The sequence below is a fragment of the Rhynchophorus ferrugineus genome, unplaced genomic scaffold, assembly GCF_030347505.1.
Source record: "Rhynchophorus ferrugineus isolate W39M unplaced genomic scaffold, kcgeb_rfMv2 rfM6, whole genome shotgun sequence".
NCBI classification, from domain to species: domain Eukaryota; kingdom Metazoa; phylum Arthropoda; class Insecta; order Coleoptera; family Curculionidae; genus Rhynchophorus; species Rhynchophorus ferrugineus.
In genome coordinates, this window is record NW_027472585.1 from 43761641 (window position 1) to 43788795 (window position 27155).

At 32.1% G+C, this 27155-nt stretch overlaps 1 protein-coding gene across 3 annotated transcripts in view; it reads left to right on the forward strand.

The window, feature by feature from the left end:
• Nucleotides 1–27155, forward strand: part of LOC143197974 (BTB/POZ domain-containing protein Tiwaz) — an 89753-nt gene that overhangs the window by 43658 nt on the left and 18940 nt on the right. For all 3 annotated transcript variants that reach the window (XM_076406860.1, XM_076406859.1, XM_076406858.1), the window contains exon 2: nucleotides 25257–25349. In XM_076406860.1, the coding sequence (XP_076262975.1) occupies nucleotides 25321–25349 (29 nt within the window). In that variant the 5' untranslated portion in view covers nucleotides 25257–25320. The remainder of the gene's footprint in view (nucleotides 1–25256; nucleotides 25350–27155) is intronic.

Genomic DNA, 27155 nt, shown 5'->3' on the forward strand with positions numbered 1-27155 from the left:
GCAATTTAAAACACTTGTTGAATCTAACGCTTTACAATTGTTATAAAAGGCCAGGAAAAAATCACGAATGTTTTAAAGGTTGGCCTGGCATTTGCAACATTTAAATGTCATTAGTAAATATAACTATAATATCAAATTTGAATTAATACTCAGGATTCCTTTTAAAAAGCGAATCAAAAGTAAAAAGACTAATTTCTGCACATTCAGAGTAACAATATATAATGTTGTCTTCAAGAAATATTGATGCAATATAATGTTGTAATATAAAACAGTATATTTATAAATTCAGGTGTTTTTTTTGTATTTCAGGAGGAACCTAGAAAAGCTTAGATGCAATAAGGCAACAAGACATTATAATGTTAGGAATTTAAAATTAAATAAATAAGATCATGTATAGACATAAATAATTGTAAAACTAAGCTGCATTTGATTATTATATTAAAATAATGGCTATCCTTAAGGAAATTATGTGATTTGGGCAGATATTGAGGCAAGAAAATGGGATACAGATGTTTCTCAGTCAATGATTTCCTCCCTTCAAGGAAATAATGGATAAGTTGGCAGTGACCGGTCGGTAGCCACACTTGGAAATGGTAGAAAACCGTAACTTTGCTACAGCCATAAATTCATTCCTGTTTCCAGTATGAAGAACAATATTCAGCAAGGTATTATTCAAAATATATTGTTACTAGCAAAACCTAATCAAATTTTATTCTTAATTTTACCTGTTTCTATCAACTTTTGTTGTGTTTACGCTTTTTTTTATTAGCGTCTTGCCAATAGTGGCCAAATGTTCCATTTTGAAATAACTATGTTTCATCTAGATACACAAATTAAAATAGTAGACGAGACAACATTTGTTATAAACCCAACCTCTGCTTATTATATGTCCTGGACACATCACAGATCTTTATATATCTTTTTAATTAGAATAAAATGAAGAAGAAGAAAAAATACTGCCTAATTTTAAAATAATTTGTAAAAGTAAGTAAAATATAACACGGATAATCAATGACCAAAAGTTCTAGATAGGCGAACAATACAAATGCATCAACCGTCATTCCTCCCATCAGTCCTCCTCAATATGCAGGAACAATCAACTCCTTAAGAACGTCTGGTGACCCCAAATCGAGAACAATGCGTCAGCACAAATGAATATTAATGCTATTCTGAATAAGTTTTAATATACTGACGCCTACGGCCATTCTTCTACACCTTTGCCCTTTTCTTCTCGTACCATTTAGCATACAAAAGGGTATTTTATAAAATTAATCGATTCGATACTGCATGACATATACAATGGGTGTAACAGGAAATAAGAGGTGTTTATTACTATAATTTTCAAGCCATTATGTAGCTTAAGATAGAGTAATTACAGGATATCATCGATAAGAAGTCTAACATTTAAATAGATGTAGTAGGTAGGATGTTGTTTTATTTTATAGTATATTGTACATGAACTGAACTGTGAATAAACTTATTTTATGGTTTTTTTAGAGAAATTCTTACAATATAATAGATTGGGGAAAATGTAATTCCGGTTCATCCTAATCATAATAATAGCCACATTGTAATGTATTATAAAGGTAATTCTCCATAGAATATTTTTGGATATATAGTTAGTATCATTCAGTTAATTAATTAGTAATAATTGGACTCTAAAACAAATGGAGGAAGGTAATTCATCACCTCTGTTATTATCAAGCCATTTTAAATACTGTCACACTTAATTTTTTTAAAGAAATTATTTAGACAGTTTAATCGAAAGATGAACGAAGAATCCAATAGTGACTTCCACACTGGATGATTTATTTTGAGTGATACTAGAATATGATCTAAAGGATCCAGGTTTGGCAATATTTGAAACACTAATTATAGTGTTATATACCAACTGTCATAGAGGAAATTAAGAGATTCGCAACAAGGCATGAGGGCATCCACTCTCATGTCAACTCCGGAGTGCTGTAAGTGTTGGACAACACTGAGCTAGGACGCAGACTTAAGTGAAACAAACGTGATCTCATGTACATTGAAAAACGCTACAGACTTTATTTTATAAAAAAATAAGTAAGGGCTAATGGGTTTTTCTAGATAAGTATCTAATTTTAAATCGCAGTAGAGACAAATTATAACTTAGCAAGCAACGGCTAGTAATACTGTATAAGTAAATTAAAATAAAATAAAAACATTCCATTAATTTTGGTAAAATTTGCTTCCTGCTTTCTCCTCGAAGTTCTTCTTCTACTAGCCTGTTTTTCCCACATCTAATTATTAATATTACATTCATTTTACTTTATCTTAAATTTATTTTTATCATCACCTCTATTATTATCAACACATTTCAAATACTGTCACCCTTAATTTTTTTTAAGTAGTTATTTAGACACTAATCGAAAGATGAACGAAGAATCGAATAGTGACTTCCTCAGGGAATTATTTATTTTGTGTCATAGTAGAACATGATCTAAAGAACCCAAGTTTGCCAATCTCTGAATCACTAATTATTGTGCTATATAGAGAGATTACAAGAGATTGATGTTGGCACCTTAGGTCTTATGGATCGCCATTTCTAATACACAGAAGAACTTTGTTTTGGTAAGTTTGGATTATGTTAATGTTAGATTTATTGACGCAATGCCATTACTACTAGGTGATACTGGCTTCAAGATTTGTTGAACGACAATTTATTCTGGACTCTTAATTTGAGTTGTCGTCCAAAAAACCACTACAATTTTTTAACTCTCTTACAAGGTTCTACAAGCAATTCAGTGTCAAAGAAATAACGGTTATTTTCGACAAAAAACCCCAAAGAATCATTTACCCATGAAAGTTTTTAGGATACTTCGACCGATTTAATGATACCCGTACACTAACTAGGTCATTAACCTGATGGATCATGATGTCAAATATTAAATGACTAGTTCCATGGGTTCCAATGCGAGTGCACAATACGCCAAATACGAAAAAAGCCTGACGACTAACCCTTGCGTGCGCTTAATTAAATAGCATTCGTGCGAATACTTTAAGCAAACTCGTTAGTTATAGGCGTTTATTTGAGATACCTGCTATTCAAATCACTCAAATTGGATTCGTAATTGATTGAGAATTTAAGAGTTTGCAACGTTCTATGGTTTAATTTGGGTACTAAACCTGGTAATATGTTATTAACTTGTTCGTTAAGTAAATGGCATGAATATAGATTGAATAAAAAAACTGACGGTAATTTTTTTTTCTACCAATATTTTATTTATTTATTTATATAGTATGGACCCATCAGCCTCTGGGACTATTTAGGGTCTATTTACAGATATAGAATATACAACACATTTACAGTATCAGTTATCAATTAAAGTATACAATGTTATTACAAATATAGAATGCAAAAAACAATATAAATACGTGGTCGGAATATAAGATCTAGAGTTAAATGTGTAGGTTAAAGGGTACATGTTTCGAAATGATAAGTAAAATTTGTAAAAACATACAGATGCATGAGTATAATGGTCGCACAATCCATGACAGGCATAAGGATACAAGATGCAAAATATTCAAACGAACATGCGTGATATTACAGAGATGCACACTATTATACTTCTAGTAATAGTCCTGTTACGGTTAGAAAATTAATCAGGTCCACTCCAACTTAAGACACTGGTCGATCGTCTCTCCCAGGCATTCGATTAGTATGTGTTTAACAGACAGTGAGGAACCATATTCGACGTACAATGATGGACTTCTTCCCTTAATGAGAAAATTCATGGATTTTGCAGTTTTGCAGTTACCAATTCTGACACGCGAGAATAAGCGCCTGTTGATGTTAGTGGTGTTAAGGCTGTGATAATACTCTTTATTCGCCTCCTAAAGCTTGTTGTTTTCTGTTAGATCCTATCTGAGTTGTTCTAGATGTCTAAATATTCTAGTAGAGTGGTGCTTCATATCTTTACTCCAAGAAGAGGAAATTTTCATTAACCCCTTCCTTTTCTTGGCTAAGTAATCCGCTCTTTCATTTTCAATGATCCCAGAGTGAGAAGGGATCCACATAAAGGTGATAGTTTTGCCGCTCCTTTCCAATTTAGAGGTCAGTTCACGGATAAGCACTCCTTCAGAGGTAAATATGGTTGGATTCACCTCATCAAGAGCATCAAGAATCGCAGGCGGTAGCTAATCGTTTGTTTTGCATATCTTGCACTGAGATCAGGGCACTATACATGACAAACAGTTCAGACGTCAAAATACCCGATGAAACGGGGAGTCTGAATTATCCTCCCGACATCACCGATGTAAATGCTGTCCCCACGTCTTTCTACCAATAGTCCATCCGAATTTACCGCTCACTAGCAGTTGTGGTGTAGTTCAAGAGATTAAGCTAAGGCGTTGAACAATATCAACTAAAAACAATCAACAGTCAAATGCATGTTTCGACTGTTTTTCTGTTCGTGATAACAAGACGACAAACATTGGCCAGAATTGTGCACACTCATTTGCAAACTAGCGTAACATATTTCACAACTAGGCGTTGTTGTTTACGAGTTTTAGGTTAATCTTATTCTTACAAAGGTTTATTAAGGTAATATAATTATGTATTATTTAACAGAGAAAATTAACAGCAAACAATGCGAAAATAAACATATTAGGTATTAATAAAATGTCATGTTTTAGTAAAATTGTAGTCAAAGATAGATAAAAGGTGTTGGAAATCTCTTCTTCATCTCTCTTTATTAGATTATGTTTTATTCTATTTATTGCGATAAAGTCTATTATACGATATACTATTTAGATTTTTTAGTTTGTTATATTTTAGGAGTTATATAAGCCGAAAGAAATAATAAATCGCAAAGTTTCAAATCTTATGTTGTCAATTTTCCTTACCTTCTATTAACTACATCTTATATTTACACTATCCTAAAAATACCTGACATTTCATTTAAATATCTACTTTTGTATAGTTATAGGTATAAAGAGTATACTAATATGACCATTTTTAATTATTACCTTTACCTTTATACAAATATCCCTATGTTATAAATTATAACATTTTACTAATAACTCATACCTTATACACTACTCATAGTGGACTGAAACAGTTGGTAGTAAAATGTAGTCGGACCGAAAACAGCGACTGAAATAGTCGTTATGTCGAGAGTTTAAGAAACAAATACCAACAGTGTGGCAACTTAAAAAAAAACAATGAATAATAGACCAAAATTGGGCTACTGTTGTTCGATAGCTACATAATTTTTTTTCATTACTCCATAGATTTTAAGATACATTGTACATAGATATTTTCATATTATTTCATAATATTCATATTTTGTCATATTATTTTATATTATTAACGGGTTAATCAATAACCAACAGTATAATCAAAAAGATATCAACTGAGGCCACACCATAGATAAGCTGAATACATAATAAATGAATGGCATTATGTGCGATATTAAAATTAGTATTTTGTTTTCGAGCTTAAGATGGTGAGATGGTGAGATATATTCCTATTACGTAATCAACATCAACACAATCAAGAACAATGAACCGTTCTTTGACGAACCAACAGTGAAATACCTGAAAGAATTCCACTAATTTCAGACATTAACATTTATATTTTAAATTTAATATTCGACGGAATATGGTTAAAATAGTTTATTGTGTACAAAAGTATCCATTTTTAAAGAAAATCAACCAAAACCATAGTGTATTATAGAGAAAAGTGTGGTCAATCTTGTGGTGAACATATCAATTTCCTACCTTTTATATAATGATATTATATCAAAAATGTATAATATAATATTTAAATTAATAAGGAATCGAATCAAACTCGTCTAATGGGATTTACGTGATTTATAAATCAAGTTTATTAACTTGGACTTACTAAGCACTTTTGGTGATTGCTAAATTAGATATTCTAATTGAAATCTGACATACCGAAGAGCATACCATTGCGTTTCTTGTGATCACGAGGAGATATCTTTATTATTATTATCTAAATTAGCGTCATTAATTAGCGATAGGTTTATGAGAATCTTACGTATTTTTATTATGAGTACTATATAATATATTGGTGGGAAATTAATTTAATGTTTTTTTTTTCAGATCTATTTCTAAAAAATTCAAAACACTATGAAATATCATGATTCTATCTATGATTCGGCCATTATTGGTCCAGCATATATAGATTTGAAGTTATTTTAACAGTAGAATGTGTTATTCAACCTGTTATTGTAATGTATAAATTCAACCAGTAATTCTTGTTGTATTTAAAGTAACTATTTCCTAATAGAAATTCTATTTGGCGCTTCTTGTCAGGACTGCTTATTGACATTATTTCTTTAGAAAGGCGTATAACGGTTTTTATTGTAAAGCTCTGTCTCAGTTTTGAGAGAGAGTGAAAAAAAGAAGCTTAGGAAGCATTCAAGCGTTTTATACGTTGAGTTTCATGGATAAAAAGACTAGATGGTAGTTACACTCAGTTGATCATAGAACTTCTTCAAGAATACCATCTATTCAGATACAACATTGTCCTAAAGCGGTAAAAGGAGCACGAGCGCTTAAATTAAGCAACGTCTGTGGATTATTGTTGTTTTAAGTATATGGACGATCCAAGATCCAAAGGTCGCCTACAATACAAAAGCCAGAAGACAACAGTCTTACGATTATTAACCCAAAATTGGTAAAAATTGACTTGAGGAAGTGAAGAACACATTTTATTTTAATACAGTAAAATTGAATGAAAGTAAGCCCGGAACTCCGATAAGGAAAATGATCCCTGTCACGCCAGTAACTAGGCTGGGATCAGATCGGATGTCTTCTGGGATGATCTCCAAGTGGTCGTAATACTGAGGACCGTGGTTCGGAGTCCACGTTAAATAGTAAAATAGATAAATCCTAATTGGTAAAAAAGAAACTCTAAAATATATTTCAAAAAAAAAAATAAATGAACTGAAATCCTGAGTACAAATCGACAAAATATCGAAAAATAAAAAAAACACTGAACTCAAAATCCTCCACTACGGTGGATACAGAGACACCAAGAAAACATTTTAAAATATTTTTTTTGGCGTGGTAAACTATCTCTTAATACAATGATATTTTATTGCTTCATTACGTTTGTTAAGAATAAATAAGTGGAAACTTAACTTTGAATAATGACACATTCTATAAAAACTGTCTAACATTTTTGGGTATTTGGGTTCCTTTGGACTATTTTCTTGATGTGCAGTATTTTATTCTGATTCATTTGAACGATTTCGTAGTTAAATTCTCCGATTAAATGTAGATAAGACTTAAGCATAACCAATTCTATCTCACATATATAAAACATCCATAAAAATAAACTAATCTCATATAAATCAATGTGATGGATCCAAAGACATTAAGCGAAGACAACGTTAGATAATATTTTCTTGTGTACAGTAGTTTATTCCGGTGCATTACAATATCATTAATGCTGAACACAGCAGGAAAGTCTCCAGAATTAAACATGTTATACGTAGATAGGACATAATCATAACCAATACAATCGTTAATAGTGATCAATTCCACATGGGTAAAATATCCATAAAAATAAACTAAAATCAAATCTCATATAAATCGAAGAAATAACGCGAAATATAACTATCTTCCTGTGGCGTTAAAGGAGAGCCTGCTAACGAAGATACTCATACTATGCTCACCGGTTAATAAGTAAGATACTATGAAGCATCATGATTTCCTGGGTAAGATGCTAACCGAATCTCTAGGGATAATAAGGTTTTACAGAAAATAGGATAATTACATAGAGCGCGTGTTTTATATTTAATTGCATATGACCAGTATATAAATGTTTAATGAGACAAGTTGAACTCCATACGTGCGGCAATTATAAAAGTTAAACCTTAGTAATTCTCTTTTTTCATGCAGCGTCAGTTCTTATATCCATTTTATTAAAGTATCATAAATTAGACAGCATCATTTAATATTTATTTTTTATCGAAACTAAGTACCATACATTCTCTCCAATAAACAGCCAATGTTCGTTATCAAAATTTATGACGTCAGCACGTCGCAATGTTGCCGCATCAACTTAGAATATTGGTTTAAAGCGTTCACAACTTCTAATTATTATCACTAATACTTTCAAGAATTTTATAGACATTTGACAACAGTATCAACCAATAACCAACATAAATCTAATTTGTAGACTGATTCGGTTATATGTCCAATGCATCAGACTGCATTCTGTCTCTTTTTAACTAGTGCAAAATGAGAAGAAAAAATCCACTCCGAGTTTAAAATGAATTTTACATTTTTACAGACTGCATTTGGCAACATATTCAACGTCATCTATGGCGTACTTTGGCTGTTTTACTGGAAGGACTATAGTAATATTTTTAATGACATTTAAAATGACTAAATCGGCGTCATGCAAGTATTGTTTGATGAGCAGCAAATGATTTTAACAAGAACGAAATACATTTTGGTATGTTTATTTATCATTTCACGTGCTTTATTTTTTCTATATTTTTATGGGAGCAAAAATCACTTGATGCAAAATATGGTCAATAAAGTGACAAATTCAATCTTTAATTTATGCAGTATGGTTATGATAACTATATACCGCCGATAAAATACAAAAATAATAATATACTTTGGTGACATATACAATAAATTAAATTACCAACAAAACAAATCTAAATTAATATAAATGTTTGGGTTCTGAACCGACTTCAAAGTAGTCATTTGGTAGTAGTTAAAATAATATTGTAAATAGATAAGTAGGTTTAGGGGGGTATTAAGCTAAATTGTGTGTATATAGTAGAATATAAAATACATTTATATTATACATTTTTTATTTTTATTTTTTATTTTACATATTTTATTTTAAAATGTTTTGTTTTCGTGTTAAAAATCTAAATTTGAATATTAATGAATTTAAATTTTTAATGAATTCCTTATTTATTTTTTGAAGTCGGTTCAATTTTTTTGTTAAAGATATTTTATTATTTCTGTAATGACACGATGATTTAGTTCTCTTTCCATACAGTCCTATTTTGGCTTACGATTAGGTTGTTATTCTTTGCTATTAAATTTCTTTCTTTAAGCTTTAGCAAACATTCTTCACAAATTGTTAAAACTACTAGCGAGATTTAATTATTTTTTATCAATATTATTTACACTCTTACCAACAACTGCGATATCAATTAAATATTTTTATTGTTCCTTCTAATATCCATAAATAATGTATAAATATCAATAAAGAAAATCAGGATATTTAAAGGCAAAGACCGGTAGGTGTGGCGTTTATAAAATAGACGGTTTTATAGATCCTATTAAATATAGGAAATGGAAACGATCAGCTCTAACTACCATCCTATGCCAATAATGAACTTCCTCATATAATACGATTGTATTACTTTTGCTTTGGTAGCAGCTGCGCCGTTAATCATATTTTATGAAATTGTGTTTAAACGTCCAATGCTTATGGTTTACCTTTTTTAAATTAATAAAACGAAATACTATAAATCACAATACAATATTAATAAAGTAACACATGGCCCGAAAAGTCCCGGGCCATAATACATAGATGATGATAGTTTTATTGCATTCACCGCATTCATGATATTCTACTACTAAGTTTGTGCGTTATTGTGCTAAGAATAACACTACTTTCAAAATAATGGATCAAAAGCAAATTTCATGAGTATTTGACTATAAGGAAAGCTCTGTTCAAAGTGGATGCTGTGTTTGTTCACTGTTGACCAATAACAAGAACGTATTGACGACTCTGAGTAGTGTTTGGCAATGTTTAAACGTAACAAATTGGAATTTTTGCATCGATATGTGACAACAGATGAAACATGGATCCATAATTTCAAGACGATCGTCATCTGAGTGGACAGCTACTGGTGACAGGCCTATTTTGAGGCAAAAGATAAATAGCTCTACAAAAGTGGTATTGAAATGTTAGAGCGACGATGGAATCATTGTGTGACTCTTGATGGAGATTACGTTGATGAATAAAGCCAATTTTAAACAAAAAAAAAAACACAGTTACGAATGGGGACTTTTCAACCCATGTGTTATCTGTTAATATAATGATTTCATGATATAATGATTTTACTCCACTTTTAACACTAACATATAGAAAATATCTAATTTTTTTTGTTTTTCTTGCGTTAACTTTGACCTTTGTTCTTCAAAGAACTCGCGCAGGAACAAGCCAAGAAGAACTGGTAGGTTTTTGACCGAGTCGCGGTTATGTAAGTAATATATTAGCACTCCGCTAGTTTATGGAGACATATTAGTTTTTGAATTCTCGTTCTGCTTTCCACTGTATACACTGGCCCGCACTTGGGGCAGTTTTGAAAGCTGCACCTATTCTAAAAATTATTAAACTTCGTCAGATATTTTACCATTATTCGATTGTTTCACTGTTAAAGGTTTAAACCGAGCTATATATTCGTGGGAAATCGCTATAAATTAAAATTGACGTTTAAATCAAACATCGAATACAAAATCTATGATCATAAACTCCACTGGGAAGCCAGAAATTGTATTAGTTTCTGAACCACATGAAAAAAAATTATTTTTCATTACGGAATTTCTATTCTACGTATTTTATCCACCCTATACTAAAAATTATAACAAAACGATATTTTAGAATAATCAAATTAATTCAATAAAGTTACTACATCAGACAACTAATATGTTATAGTGATTCGCGTTACCAATATGGAAATAAACCGAAGATAATTATCTTTAATGGTATTATTGTTTTCCTTATAAAGTCTGAGTGGTTTACTTTAACAATGGCTATCACACATTATGCCGTCACCTTCCTTAAAGCCTACTGCGTCATATTGTTTCATTATATGGTATTTACCGGTGAGCTGGATGTGTACATGAGGTCAGGTCGATAAATTTCGTCGCTCGATAAAAAGTGCGGTCATTATGTTATTTTTCTGAAAATGGTTTGTTGGTAAATCGACTTTACAACCGTTTGTAAAGCTCCTCCGTGCTTGAAACACGGTCTTTCGCACATTATAGCTGTACTTGGTCCGCTTTTCATCGTTCGTAATCATTCGTTTCAAAAATGCCTCGATTTTATTTCCTTTTAACAACAATTTACAAGTGGAAACTTGGTACATTAAATGTATCAAGCTTCTTTTGGTCTTCAGAACAATTTTTTTTAATATTTCATAAAATATATACATACTTTGATGTTTTAAAGAATTTATTCAATTTTTTCAAAAATTAACTGGCGAATCTGTGTTTTAGAGCGAGAATGAGCAAACTAATTCTCACATTGACCTTCATTTAAGCATCGCCATAATTACCACACAATTTTCAATGATCCTACGATAAGTTTCTCTCTGTCGAAGAATAAAAAGCCAAATATGAGGAAAACATTTCACTGAGTGAAGAAATGATGCTTAGACCTCTTTAAAATCATCTATGGGAATAAACGGAAAGTGCGTTGCCTCAGCTTTATAACTTCAATAAAAATTCTGTTAACAAGCTATTTTCGTTGGAAAAACATTATCGTAAATATATTTATTTCAAAACATTCAAAAAAAATAATGGTAAAAACACTTTTGAGAGAGAACTTATTAGTTAAGAATAATAGTGAATTGATACCAATTTGTCCTTCGAATAGCTGAAACGAATCAAAAGCAGGCTTCGTCGGTGCAGTGGTCAAGGCGACTGGACTGTCTTCCTAATGTTGCGATAGCGGCATGTTCTAATCCTGTTGGGGCATGGATGTACTTTGTTTGTCATTGTAATTGTCAATGTCTTTATAGGCAACAGTGGAAAATCTGATAAGGAATAACCATCCCAGTCACGCCGGTAACCAGGCTGTGTAAGACCGGATATCTTCTGGGATGATCTACAAATTGGTCACTGGCCAGTTGGTAGGCTTAATACTGTAAAACTGTAGGTCCAGTCCAGATAAACCCTCGTTGGTAAGAAGGATACTTTAAAATATTTTAAAAAAATCAAAAACATATTAGTAAACATAAAATAGAATTTAGAATTGTTTTTTTCGTTTTTTCTTGTCAATACTTTACAATCAAGTACTGCAAAAACTTTTTTAAACTATATTCATATTACAGTTGTTATGAGTCTTTAGTTTTATTCTGTCGTTTTGCTAAACAACATATTTTCGACATATTTTGAAGCCACTTCTTCGCTTTCATAGAATACTTTAATAGTAAATAGAATAGAACTGATTCAGGCCACCCTGTTAATCAGTAATAGAAGAATTTCCTTTCATGAACACTATATTTTCACTCTCTTGTTGGGACAGGAATAAAACATAAAAGTTAAAGAAAACAATCTTTCTACTGATCCTGATGGCCACAAACTTAAGACAAGAATTTCATTGTGTTGTTTGCCTCTCGTCTGTTGTGACGCTTTAGTTACCAGCCAACGTATTTTTCAACTGGGTGATATCTCGTCAAATATTCTTCTCAAGCTCTCATTTAGTTGTAAACATAAACATAATAGTCAAAATACCTCAAACTGCGATCCTTCAGCCGATATAACCTGATTTGTATAATATTGTTTTAAAAAAATCACTATCTTCAACAGAGAATGTATGTAAACGAAGAACATAAATCTTTGCGAAGAAAATATATACGAGGGTCACTATTTATATTTCGGGAATTGGCAACACTGTTATCATGTGAGTCCATCTGACGGTTCCATCGTAAAGTTTGACATTTTTGACGATATACGTATTCAGAACATTTTGTCGCACGGACGCTATTTGTTTATTTCATATTTAATTGAAAGTTTCGTCTCGGCAAAAAATGGAATTGAATCGTGAACATTTTCGTGCGATGATTTTTTACGATTTTCGACGTGGATTACCACAACAAGAGTGCATCAATCAACTTAATTTGACTTTTGGCGATGGAGCTCCATCAAATACCACCGTGTATCGCTGGTTTAGTGAATTCAATCGTGGTCGTAGTTCGCTGTCCGACGAGTTTCGCGAAGGTCGTCCAAAATCGGCGAAATGATTAAGCAAGATTGTCATGTCATCTAGTGTGAGATTGGGGCATCCCTAAGCATTAATTCCACCAGCATATATGTGATTTTACATGAACACTTAGCTGTGCGAAAGTTATGATGGCGTGGGATCCCACACAATTTGACAATCGCTCAAATAAGGCCCTTGTCGATTGGTGCAAAGAAATGCTTAAGAAATTCAATCGTGGTGCTTCGAAAGACGTTTATAAAATCGTGACAGGTGACAAATCAGGGATATATTTGTATGAGCCCGAAAGTAAGCAGCAGTCGACTGTATTGGTGTTCCGATATGAACCAAATCTAACAAAAGTCGTTCGCGCACTAGGCACTTCAAAGAAAATAGTGGCCTGTTTCTTCGGAAAAGCTGGTTGCAACAGTGTCTCTAGTAGAACAGTAAATTCTGATTGGTACACAACCATTTGTTTGCCAGAAGTCTTCGGTGAAATAAGGAAAACAAACAAGAGACGCCGGATTGTTCTTCATCATGACAATGCGAGCTCTCACACATCGGCTCAACAAGATACTATTTGAGTACTCAAAACATCGAATTGATGGGTCATCCGCCGTACAGCTCTGATTTGGCACTCAATGACTTTTTTTTGTTCGCATCCGTGAAGAATAAACTGCGTGGTCAACGATTTTCATCGCCCGAAGAAGCTATTGAAGCGTTCAAAAACCATGTTTTGAGGACACCCAAAAGTGTATAGATTATCGTGGCGAGTACTTTTAAAAACAATTAAAATATATTCGCAGCTTAATTAATTGTTTTCTTCCTATTCCCGAAATATAAATAGCGACCCTCGTATACTTGTCAATCAATAATTATCTATAAAAATCAAAATAACATCAGCTAAACTGACCACAGTAATTATATGCATGTAAATTCAATACCGTTATTAAAAACTATAATTCAAGAACTACTAAAAATAACTTTCAACTAATATTCCCGCAAGACAGTAAAATAATTATATATAAACACTTTTCTTTATCTAAGGTTTTTGAGACTTAAGTAACCAATTATTTTTTCTAACCGATAATTAAATCGAATTTATTTGAAGCCATATTTGTGTCGGATGAATAGAAAATTACATATTCAGAAATCTCTTTGGTTGTAATTATTCTAATTAGAATATGTTTTAATGTTGCTTAAGGCTATCATTATGGTAAACTACGAAATCTTCAAATGTCTGGTAATTGATAGTTTTTATAGTCTATAAATAAGTTATTGGCTCAATTTGATTCCTGTCGATTATGGGATTGGATTCTCACGCGATAAAGAAAACGAATCTATATAATTTCTGAACCTATTTTCTTAGTCACTTTTAATATCTTCAATATTCCTAGAACAACATCTTTGTAACTGTAATAAGTTGCATGTTTGAGTCTCAAAAATCGAACCATCAAAAAAAGTTTTCTGTGGGGTATTGTACCTGATGATGAAAAGCTGATCTACTACAACAGTGCAAAAAATTATGAGTTAATTTAAGAGAACCATCCACATCATATTCACTGTCATAAAGTTTTGCTATGTATATGGTGAGATCAGCAAGATGGCATGTTAAGAGCTAGTAACAGCCAAAGAAAGTGTTACTGCAGATGTCTAACTACATCCATTCAACAGATTAAATGGCATATTGTTTCAAAGAAGACAATTGCATGAGGACACTCAGTCACCCTGTAACAGTTGTAAAGGATACACTGTTGTAGCTCGAATGAGAAAATGATCACTTGATTGTAATATTTTTACTTGTATTTAAGATGATTAAGTACTGCACATAACAAGTTGCATAAACATTTGAAAGAAACAATGCGAAAGTTTTACGTGAAAGAAAGGATAATTATTATATATTATAACTATAGCCTTCTCAAAATTATTTTGTACATAATTCACCTAAATTTGTGACATCAAAAGGTCGCAATGTTTCCGCATCAAAAGTTTTTGTTCAGTTTGACTTTGACATACAACATTTTAATCTAAATAAATTAATTGAACATAAATGTTATCAAATATAATTAACATTATAGTACATCTAAAAACTACAGTTAATTATACAGCCACCATTCAAAAAAGGTCAGCTCTAGCGAGTAACAGAAGCAGTCTTTCTCTTGCATGACAGTACTTTCAAGAATATACTTTTGCAGCTCAAATGTATGTATTTAAACTGATTTAATACTGCACATAACAAGATATATAAATTTTTAAAAGAACTAATGAAAAATGTTTACTTTGTCGTTTTGTAGAACTATAAAAAACATACTTTTAAAATATTTTTATAAGTCGTTTGGCACTCATCCTCTTCTACAGTTGTGAGGTATTCCTTGTCGTATATTTTTTAAATTCATTACAGATATAGACAATTTTTAAAATAATAAATCTGAACAAATTAAAATACGTATTGTTTCAAAAAAGGCCTCAAGGCTTCAAAGACGTTATCGTGCATGACAACGCTCGGTTATACTGTAGGAAGACACTGTTGCAGCTCAAATGTGAACTGATAATTGATCATTTGATTGATAACTTATTTTTAAGATAATTTATGACTTTTTAGAAAAAAAAACCCACAATTTACGCATTCCCAAAACCTATAATTAGGAATTCATTTGATAAATCACTGAAAAATAAATTTGTTTAATGTGGAACTTCATACATAATTTGTTGCCTATTCGATATTTATATATATATATATATATATATATATATATATATATATATATATATCTATCACTACATAGTATAAAACAAAGTCGCCTTTTCTGTCCCTATGTGCTCTTAAATCTTTAAAATTACGCAACGGATTTTGATGCGGTTTTTTTCAATAGATAGAGTGATTCAAGAGGAAGGTTTATATGTATAATACATGCATAATATACTAAGGCAACATTGCTAATTTTAGAGGTTTCTAACGTGATGTCGTAAATTAACCTATTTTTTAGGCTTATTTAGCAATTAGCAAAAACGCTGCCTAACCCTACGAGTTAGATCAAATTAATGTACTACAGTATTGTACACCATAAAAAGGTCTACAAAAAAGTCCGCGATGGTATATGTTTATCTTTTAGGGATAACCCACATTAACCATTTTTATTGTTTACTTTTTACGTGAGAAAATGGCTTATTTACGAAGCTATTTTAATACCTTAAATACCTTAAATACAGTGTGCAATTAATATAGATCAATATGGTTCCTTACAGCATGTAAATTAAACAAATATTTTCGGAGATATTACAAATTTAAAATTTGCGTTTAAAAATGTGTAATGTAATAAAAATTGTATGAATTTAGATATTCCAAAGATAGCAGGAAATCGTCATAGTAAGTATAGGAGAAGAGGAATTGTTTTACTCCAAATTTAATGTGTGCAGGCCAAGGGCAGTAATGAATGAACCAAAAATACTGGATCGATTTTAATCATGTTTTCATTGAGTGACATAGGCATATATATTTTATGCCCGTGCAAAGTCGGAGCGGGCCGCTATGTTTTTATATACAACGTTCATATTTTTTCTGTAGTGTATTTAATTTAGTATCAGCATTGCACCCGTGCGAAGCCGGAGCGGGTCGCTAGTATATAATATTTTAAAGTCTCCTTTTACCAACTATGGGTTTATCTGGACTGGACCTACAGGACACGGTCCTCAGCATTAAGTCTAGCGACTGGCGAGTGAGCAGCTTTAGAAATCATCCCAGAAGACATCCGGTCTTACCCAGCCTGGTTAATGGCGTGACTGGGATAATTTTCCTTGTCGGATTTTACACTCTTGCCTAAAATAATCACAAAGATAAATTTACGACCATGCCCCAGCAGCATTCGAACCCGCGGCTATCGCAACAGTAGGACGACCGTCCTATCGTCTTTACCACTGCGCCACCAAGCCGGCTGTTACCAACTCCGAAAATCTTTTCAGACCACGCCGATAATTGTAAATCATTTCCTTAATATTTTAAAAAGTAATTCCGTCGGCTTATTGCAGTTTCGAAAGCGATCCATCATGTTTTATTTGACAAGGAAGCCTTTTAAAAATACTTTACTTAAGGCATATATTTCTCAATTACTCGAAAACGCAATTACCGCTTTTTTTTCTTGCCTTCGGAGATACGAAAAAGAGCCGACGGCGATATAATTAACAAGAATATTTTGGCCACGGGGCACGTTAAATATAATGGGAAGTGATAACGTTAAAAAACGAAATATATTGCAATAGGCTTTGAAAATAAATTGACTTTCAATAAACAACGCATTGTTTATGCAACGTGTTTCGTTTTAAAATACCTAAAAGCATATGAAAGTTTGGTGGTGCTTGTTTTTATTAAAAATGTTCATCAAAGATTCGAAGATTGCTTACAGGAAATGTGGTGTAACTTTGAGGGTAATATTTATACCGATTTTGTTCCGACAAGTATTATTTTAATCTATTATATAATTATATATTATATAATTATTTATAACAGGTCAATTGAAAAGTACCCGCCCTGACACATAGATGGCGCTACTAGAATTAAATCCATATGTTTTTTGGTTAGCCCTAACCTTCAAAAGATGCGTGTATCAATTTGACAGCTGTCGGATTATTAGTTGGTGAATTATAGCATTTTGAGTGAAGAAACTTTTGTTATTGTGAAAAAAATGGATAACAGGGAATTTCGCGTATTGATAAATATTGCTTTTTGAAGGGATAAAAATATATTTGAAGCAAAAACTTGGCTTTATGCCGAGTTTCCAGACACTGTCCCACAGGAAAATCAATCATCAAGGATTGGTATGCTAAGTTTAGACGTTGTGAAAGCAGCACCGAAGAAGATGAACGCAGTGGACGCCCAAAAGTTGTTCTTGCAGACAAAAACATTAAAAAAATCCACAAAATGGTTTTGAATGACCATAAATTGAAATTGAATGAAATAGCAGACACTCTAAAGGTATCAACTGAACGTGTACATCATATCATTCATGAATATTTGAGTATGAGAAAGCTCTGTGCAAAGTGGGTGCCGCACGAGCTGACTTTTGACAAGAAACAACGACGAGTTGATGATTCGGAGCAGTGTTTGAAGAAGATCAAGCGTAATAAATCCGAGTTTTTGCGTCGATGTGTGACAATGAATAGCTCCATCATTTTACTCCGAAGTTCAATCGACAGTGATTCGAGTGGACTGCAGACGGTGAACCCGATCCAAACCGTGGGAAAACGCAACAGACGAGCTGGCAAGGTTATGGCGCCTGTATTTTGGGATGTACATGGAATAATTTTCACTGACTACCTTAAAAATGGAAGAACCATCAACAGCGACTATTGCATAGCGTTATTGGACCGTTTGAAGAATGAAATCGCCGAAAAACGGCCGCATTTGAAGAAAAAGAAAGTGCTGCTTCACCAAAACAATACACCGTGTCAAAAATCCATGAATTGCTTCCTCATCCACCGTATTCTTCAGATCTAATTTTGCCAAAAAAACGTTGATGCTTATTCTTCCCTATACGCCTAACCTGGAAGAAGTACATAGTTGCTAAACAAAAACAACTTGGACCGAAAATATATTAAATGTACAGGATTACTGGACACAAATTTAAGTTATCATTATAACATATATAGACTTTGAATAACATTTAAAATATGACTAACTAGTTAAGATAATATTTTTAGAGGAGATCACTTAACGAAGTGATTTTCTACATGTTATGTATAAATTATAATCATAAGAGAGGCCATTACCCACTGGGCAGATTGCTCAACCACTAAAAGTTTTTTTCTATATTATATCATCATGATAATATTTAAAAGTAAGTTTATTGTGGAATATTTTAATTTTTCTTTATATTACCTTTTATTTTTACTTTTATATTTTACTATCTTGAATTGTTTATTGTTTTATTTATTTTCCTTCATTATTTATTACTTTTATAGTTTTTTCACTCAATGTGTCACTAACAAGCCCTATTTTTAAACGTTGTCAGTTAATTGTATAATATAGAGCTTATTCACTATACCTTCCCAACTGCATTTCTTCAATTTTTCATATTCGGTAGTTTGAAATGTTTTGAAGAATATGTAGTATTTTTCTGCCTCGTGACCTTTTAAATTTCTAATTTTATCTATCACTGTTTACTGACCACTAATGAACATGCATGTAATACTTGTTACGCATTCATTCATTTATTTCTTCTCCGGTATATATACCAAATATGTTACAACTAGTTTAAATAGGTTTTATCAAAAAAATAGCAAAAGGTCATCGATCAAAATAGCACATATATTAATAATTAGTGTTTATGTCTAGAAGATGGAGAGATATCGTAATTAACAAAAAAACTCTCCACCAAATTTTTCATATAAAACTGTACTTTCCAAACACAATAAAAATGGAATTAATTACTAAGATAGTTAGATCCTAATTTACCATCTGCGTCATATATATTTTAAATATTAAATTAATTATACGCGTTAATTTTGTTATTATGTTGCAGATGATTTACATAATTTATAAATGGTTTTTAATCTTGTTACTTCGAAGCCGAGATTGGATAAAACGCGAGAATTTTTCAAGATTCCGCGATTATTCACTAGAAATATTGCTTTCTAATTACACATAAATTAAGATCTAAACTTCTGATATATTGAATTCATTTAAATAATTCAATTTAACTATTACTAATATCGCCATTCGTCAGATTAAACTATCTCGGCATTATTATTATGTCTAATAGGCCTGTTTAAAGAAATATAGGTTTATAATGAGAATTAAGCTTATTCTAAAAAACTAGCTGTACCATATCAATTGAAAAGTCTCCGGCCTACCATAGTAAAACACATTTTTTTGGCAAAATTAGTTTTTTTTTATTCAACATAATTCCCTTCAAGGGTGATACACCGATTATAGCGACCCTGCAACTTTTCGATACCATTTTGGTAGTATGATTTGTCCTTGGCTTCAAAATAGGCCTCAGTTTCGTCGATCCCCTCTTCATTGGACGAAAATTTCTTCCTAGCGATCATTCTTTTGAGATCTGAGAACAGGAAATAGTCGCTGGGAGCCTACCAGGTCTGGAGAATACGGTGGATGAGGAAGCTATTCGAATTCGTACATTGTCTTGGTGAAGCAGCACGTTCTTTTTCTTCAAATGCGGCGGTTTTTCGGCGATTTCATCCTTCAAACGATCCAATAACGTTCTGTAATAGTCGCTGTTGAATGGCGACTGAAATAGTCAATAGTAATAAGTAGTCATTATTAAACAGTCGATATTTTCCAACACTAATTCAATATGTATTCACCAAACAACTCAGACTTAGCCCCGCTAGACTATCAATTATTCTCAGAAATTCTACAGTGATGTAATTATGATTTTACCACTAATGTTCATATATTCAGAGTAGTATCAAGGCCATAAATTAATTTTAAATGATCTACAATTATATAATACCGCATCCTGTATATTTTTTAGCTTCACTAATAGGCTTCAATTTTCAGTATGTGTCATTTTGTTGAAAAATTAACAAAAAAGCTTATGACAGCCACGCCCCAGCGATTTCAACATGCGAATACTGGTTTTGACGTTGTAAAAGTGGTTATTTAGACATCGAAGACAACGAGCGTTCTGGATAGCCAAGAAAATTTGAAGACGTGGATTTAAAGGCATTACTCAATGAAAACATCAATGGGAATCGCTATCGACTACAATTGATGCGTTTGAGTCGAGCACTGCGTGAAAAGCGACCGGAATACGAATAAGGATACAACATTGTTGTTCTTCAGCATGACAACGGCCGATTACATGTCCCAAAACCAGTAAAAATACAATTGGAAGCATAAAAATGGGAAGGGCTACACCACCCGTCCTATTATCCAGACCTTGCTCCTTCTGGACGATAAGGCTAATACTAATTATATAAATAAATTCGTTTCGTAACAATAATTTTTCTCCAACGCATTATTTTTTTTATTGAGCGCACATGAATCAGTTTGGACGTTTTCATATTTGTGCAGCACACTATAGCGTATAATTTAGCGGCCATATATCCTTTATTTCAAATTCCCGTGCGGACACTCTCATTCCAATAAATTTAAATTAATGCTTTATTTTTTCAGAATGGCTTGTCCGACGCTGTTGCCTCGACCGAAAGACCGGTGGTTGTGAAAGTAATTAGGGTGTTCCTTTGTCTGTCTGCGATATTTATTTATAACCGGTCGGATGGTCCGGTAATTTAACCTCCATACCAATTAAGTGCCGTATTTACTTTGGCTTAAACAGGACTTTTATGGGCCACGTATGCAACATCCACTTGGGTGTTAAAGACTTGTATTTTCTTTAGGCTGATAGGTGGTGGGAGTGCACTTTAAACATGCGAGCACAAAGTGTCATTGTTATTGTGTAGAAATTAAAGTTATTTTACGTTTTATAGGTTATGAGAATAATAATCTTGTTACGCCAACACCAACGGTCCTTGATATTTAGTTAAAATAGTGTATAAATAATTATTTTTTGTTAATCATCAATTGGGTATCCAATTCCATCCATAGATGGAATTATTGCTGATGCATGTAAAATTCCAACCAAAAGGAAGTGAATTTGAGGGAATAGTACCGTCCAATAAATGCGAAAATACGATGATTTATACAATCATGCCAAAAGAGGTCAACAGAGTTATAAAAGCTGACAACAACTCCTAGAAGAACCCTGGTTATGATTTAATAACCGAATAAGTGACGCAAAATCTACCAGAAAAGAGAATTTTAAAACTTATAACTGACCAAGTGCATAGAATTACAGAAAAGCCTACGAAGATTAATTAGCCTACGAGATTTAAAAAATATACTAGGTAATATTCCTCGATGTACCAGGTGTGCCACAAAATCATTATAGAACTTCTGAGTGAAATGATGGAGCCATGTTTCATCCATTGACACATATCGATGCAAAAACTCGGGTTTATTATGCTTGATCATCTTCAAACACTACTCCGAATCATCAACTCGTCGTTGTTTTAGGTCAAAAGTGAGCTCGCGCGGCACCCACTTTGCACAGAGCTTTCTCATACCCAAATATTCGTGAATGATATGATGTACACGTTCAGTTGATATCTTTAGAGTGTCTGCTATTTTATTCAGTTTCAATTTACGATCATACAAAATCATTTTGTGGATTTTTTAATGTTTTCGTCGGTAACAACCTCCTTTGGGCGTCCACTGCGTTCACCATTTTCGGTGCTCATTTCACCACGTCTAAACTTAGCATACCAATCCTTGATAGTTAATTCTCCTGGGGCAGTATCCGAAAACTCGGCATGAAGCCAAGTTTTTGCTTCAACTGTATTTTTTCCCTTTTATCAACACGCGAAATTCCTTTTTATTCATTTTTTTCACAATAACAAAAGTTGCTTCACTCAAAATGCTATAGTTCACAAACTAATGATCCGACAGCTGTCAAATTTTTACACGCATCTTTTGAGAGTTAGTGCTAACTAAAAAACATGTGTCGGGTCGGGGACTTTTCAATTGCCCTGTTAAAGTATCTATTAGAAATGTGTTCGAAACAAAAAAAAACAAACGATACATATTACAAACTAGTCTTAGTTCACATTTCCTAATGTTACATGAAACTTTCACATTTCTTCGCATTCTGCTTTAATACGCTTCAATCTTGTTTTACTTGTTCTGCTAACAATGCACCTATCATATGGCGAATGCACAACACAACTTGATCTCATTTTTCCGTACGCGCATTGGAGACGTCGGCTACCTGAAAGCCGATCACCCTGTACGGTCGGCTGCCGAAAGGCAGATTTCTTTATTATTCACCTCGTCCGTTGCATAATTTACAATGAAAATATGCGCCTCGATTGCCAACTGTTAATGGAGATCGGTGGGAAATATGGTAAAATGTAAACCGATAAAAATTAATTTATTATGATTGGATCCTGATTAATAGACTAGAAGGATTTTTTCTTAATTAGAGTTCAGTACAAATTGACGAATTAATTATTATTTATATCTATTAATCTGGGTTATAAGTATATTCATGACTGCTTTCTGAAATATCGACAAAAACCTTGTCAACAAAGAAATTCAGTAAAATTGCCAAGAAATTGGGTAAAGAATCATTTAATAATAATACATTTCCTTTTGTTTATTTCCTATGTATTTCTATATCCTTCTAGCTGTGAATATGCGAGTTTCCCACTATTTTTCGTGGAATTTCTATTATATATAATGGATTCAAATTCTTTTAATGCATTGGATGTATGTTCTTGGTTGTAAACTGCTAAAGAAGGTTACATCAAGGGCTTGGAAGTATTTAAATTAATTGAACTAATTAATGTAATTTATAATTGGTGTTTCAAATACTTGACGCCGAGGCATTTTGTAGTTAGCATTTCAAATACTTATGACTTCAAAACACATGAATATAAATAGACTTAGCAACAAAGTTGGTAACATTGGATCTGTACTGTATGTTAAATTATCAAGTATCCTATGAATTTTCATTTTCATACTTAAAAGGTTATTGTGACGAAACTTCTATGTGTTAATTAAGTTTATTAGTAAGAAAGTTATTACTAGTTACCTAGGTCAAAAATTGTTACTAGCAGATCGCTAGCAGGATTGCAATTTGAGGGAATTTTTCTGTTATTGCAGTACGACTAAAACAGAAAGAAGATTTTTTTTAATTGAGCTATATTGCTCTAGTCTCAGTTACAAAATGTATTGGTTACCACAAAGCATCACAACAGATGACAGGAAAATAATTCGGAATCTCGCTATTCGTGTCTTAAAAAGACAAAATTACAAAAAACATTAAATAATGCCTGGGAGTAACAGGAGTAGCAGTACTAGTAAAGAAGATGATAATATTATCGTTTTTTGTGGACAGGATGAGTGATCAACCACAGACATCAAACATTAAGTTAGTCAGAACACAAGTTTGTGCTCATCAGGACCTATAAAAATATTGTCTTCTTTAGTAGGCTTTATGCATTTACCAAAAAGAGTCTGATGTCTGATAGTGTGTTTAAAAATCTAATACACATGAAAGAAAATTCTTTTTTACTGTCTATTTTAGCCTACTAGCCGGAAACCTATCACTCGTTGTTTTTTATAATTTATAGGTTGTATTTTAAATTAAAATAATTAAAATACTGAATTTTATATTTTATATTTATAATCCAGAACATAAAAATATTTTGTATTTCGTATTTTAAATAACTCCAACATAAAATAGGGAAATAATCTTACTTTCTGTCTGTCTTACAATAATACAAGCATAGCGTTAAATCACAACCACCAAAGGCGCGACTTGTGACATTATTTGTTGCTTTAACTGTATTTCTTAACTATATAATTATCTTCGGTATACTTCAATATATTATACTATATATTTAAAAAGCATTTTATCGTTCTATATGTCTCATATGTTTAATATATAGAGGCGGACTGGACGCGATATTGCACAAAGGTCCTTTGGGTCCCATCTTAAACTTAATAACCTACATCGGACGTAATATCCCTTTGAACGTCAGCAACCGGCAATATCGTCAAATTTGGAAATTCTCAGCTGACCTCAGAAGATCAAGAGGATTATTTCGCGTATATAGCGTGAGTCATTAGCATATGTTTAGAGGCATGTGAGCCACTTAGGAACGATGTACCGTTTGAGGCATTTGTATCTAATATTCTGTTACAAATAAGTTTCTATTATACATATATATATATATATATATATATATATATATATATATATATATATATATATATATATATACTAGCTCCAATAAATATATTAAAAAAATTATTTCAGTATAAGTTCCTAACTCAGACCACGTCGGTTGAGTCAGCCAGTATTTAAATACAATATTATACATGTATATAACACAGTATATAAAGACAATATTTAACCTTTTGTTGGTATTTTTATCATAACTTTTTAACTGACAAAACAATGACGCATAAACGAGGTAGATTTTACGCAAAGGTGTAATTCGGTAGGCAAGGTCGACGACACGACAGCAAAAACACGTAAAGCATGCCAGTACCATGCAATTAGATGTATTACAGAAAAAGTGATCACAGTAAACTAACGGGTCTCCATCTGCTTTTAGTCCGGCTCCGTGAAATTAGAAAACAGAAGCAACGGCGCCGCTAATTTATCTCAATCTTGTCAAATGTAAATTTATCGTTTCAATTGGAATTCCTTCTATGAACAAACATCATTTGGTTTTTTTGTTTATTTAATACTCGTTCTTTTTGTTGTTCCAGGAAAAAATCCGATCTACGTAACGATGTAGAAAAAACAGAGCCCAAAGACTTAACAAACCGAAACATGTTTCCTAGCACACAAATTAAAATGAGGTAAGTAACATATATCGATATATATACGTTATTAATGCTTGATATATGTTTGTAAAATCTAAATTCTCAAAAACCAACATAGAATATATAATTTGTAAAAGAATACTAACGAAAAAATATCAGAGATGTCAACAGTCAATCAGAAAACAAACCTCACTAACAATGATGCTCTTTAACAATATAATATACCATAACATTGGTTGTAATACGAATTTTTACTTCATATCATGCAATATGTCATAAAATAAGGTCAGTGAGTTAAGTTTTACGGATTAATTTGAATAGTTTCAATTCAAAATTGGGATTCAAGTATATTCAACAATAATTATGTTATTTGAGTAGTCTTTGAATTACCATCAAAAAAACTTTCAAAACTCTTCCCTTTTCCGATCTATTCCGCCCTGCTGATCTATTATCTTTTGTTTTGCGTTTGTACGAATTATTCATCAATGTCTTAATCTCTTGTATTTATTTTTTATTTGAGCTTTGTCTTTTTTCTTAATTTTTCTGCTAAAATCTTTACAGTTTTCGGAATAATATTGTGCTCTTATGATAATATGACCACATTTTGTTTTTGCATTTTATTTTTTTATTTTTTTTCGCTTTATCATCACTTTCTACGCTCTTGTGTCTTCCTATTCCTGCCTTCCTTATTGTTAGCTTTCCATGTTATTTTTCTCTATTACCGTTATGGTATTAATACTTTTGAGGCATCTCTTATTTTTTTTGTGTAGTTAATCCTTAATTTTTTTTCCACTTCTCTACTTAATTTTAGTCCATTTATTTTCAAAATAAATAAAGAAAATAAACAAAGTAACCATGAAATGTGTGGTATGATCAAAATACGATAAATTCAGGAATTGTACTCAGAAGAATCACAGTTTATAAGTTTTCTCATTAATCCTCTTTATTTTATTACCTACTCTTAACTTATATTTAGAACCAATGTATTTTCCCTATCTTCATACTGAAATAATTACAATAAATTTAATACTGTAAAATTGAAATTACTGTAAAAAAAAACTATTGTAAATAATAATTACAGAAAATGTTATTTTGCCACAAATGTCCTAAAGCTCTTGAATGTAAAAAATAGTATTGTTGAAACACTCAAGAACAAGATGTTCTGCACTAATTACAATACAAAACCACAACAGCGAAATTCACAGCAATAGTACAACGTGAGGCAAAAGTTCCGCTACCATTTTGATTGCCTATAACTTTGCTCAACGAAAAGATAATTAAGCTTGGTTTTTATAAAAAGTTTATTTGGTTATGATTGAGAAAATATGTCGGCTAAATGGTGACCGCGACTCGCTATGCAACTTTCGGCTCTTTTAAGGCATTTTCATGACATCCGAGACTAAATTTCTTCAATAGAGTGACGAATATTATCTTTACGATGTTGAATCGTTTAGGGCTTATTCATTTATAAACTTTTGATTTTAAATGAACCTATAAGAAAAAGTCTGTTGCTGTTAAATCCGGAGATCAGGCCATGATAAATGCAATAATTGTATTGTTGAACGAGCTGTGTGTAGTGACACATGTCCTCTAGTCCTTACACTTCCATTTCAGGACCAAAAAAATTTCCAATCATGTCTTGGTACCGTTCAGCAATAACAGTAACTCCAACACCTTGGTCATTTTCTCAAAAAAATAGGGACCAATCATGTTTCCAACATGAATACTACACCATAGAGTTGTTTTTAGTGGATGCAATGTTGTTTCATGAATTAATTGAGGATTCTGTGTTCTCCAAAACCGACTGTTCTGTTTAGTGACGTGACCACTAAGAAGAAAATG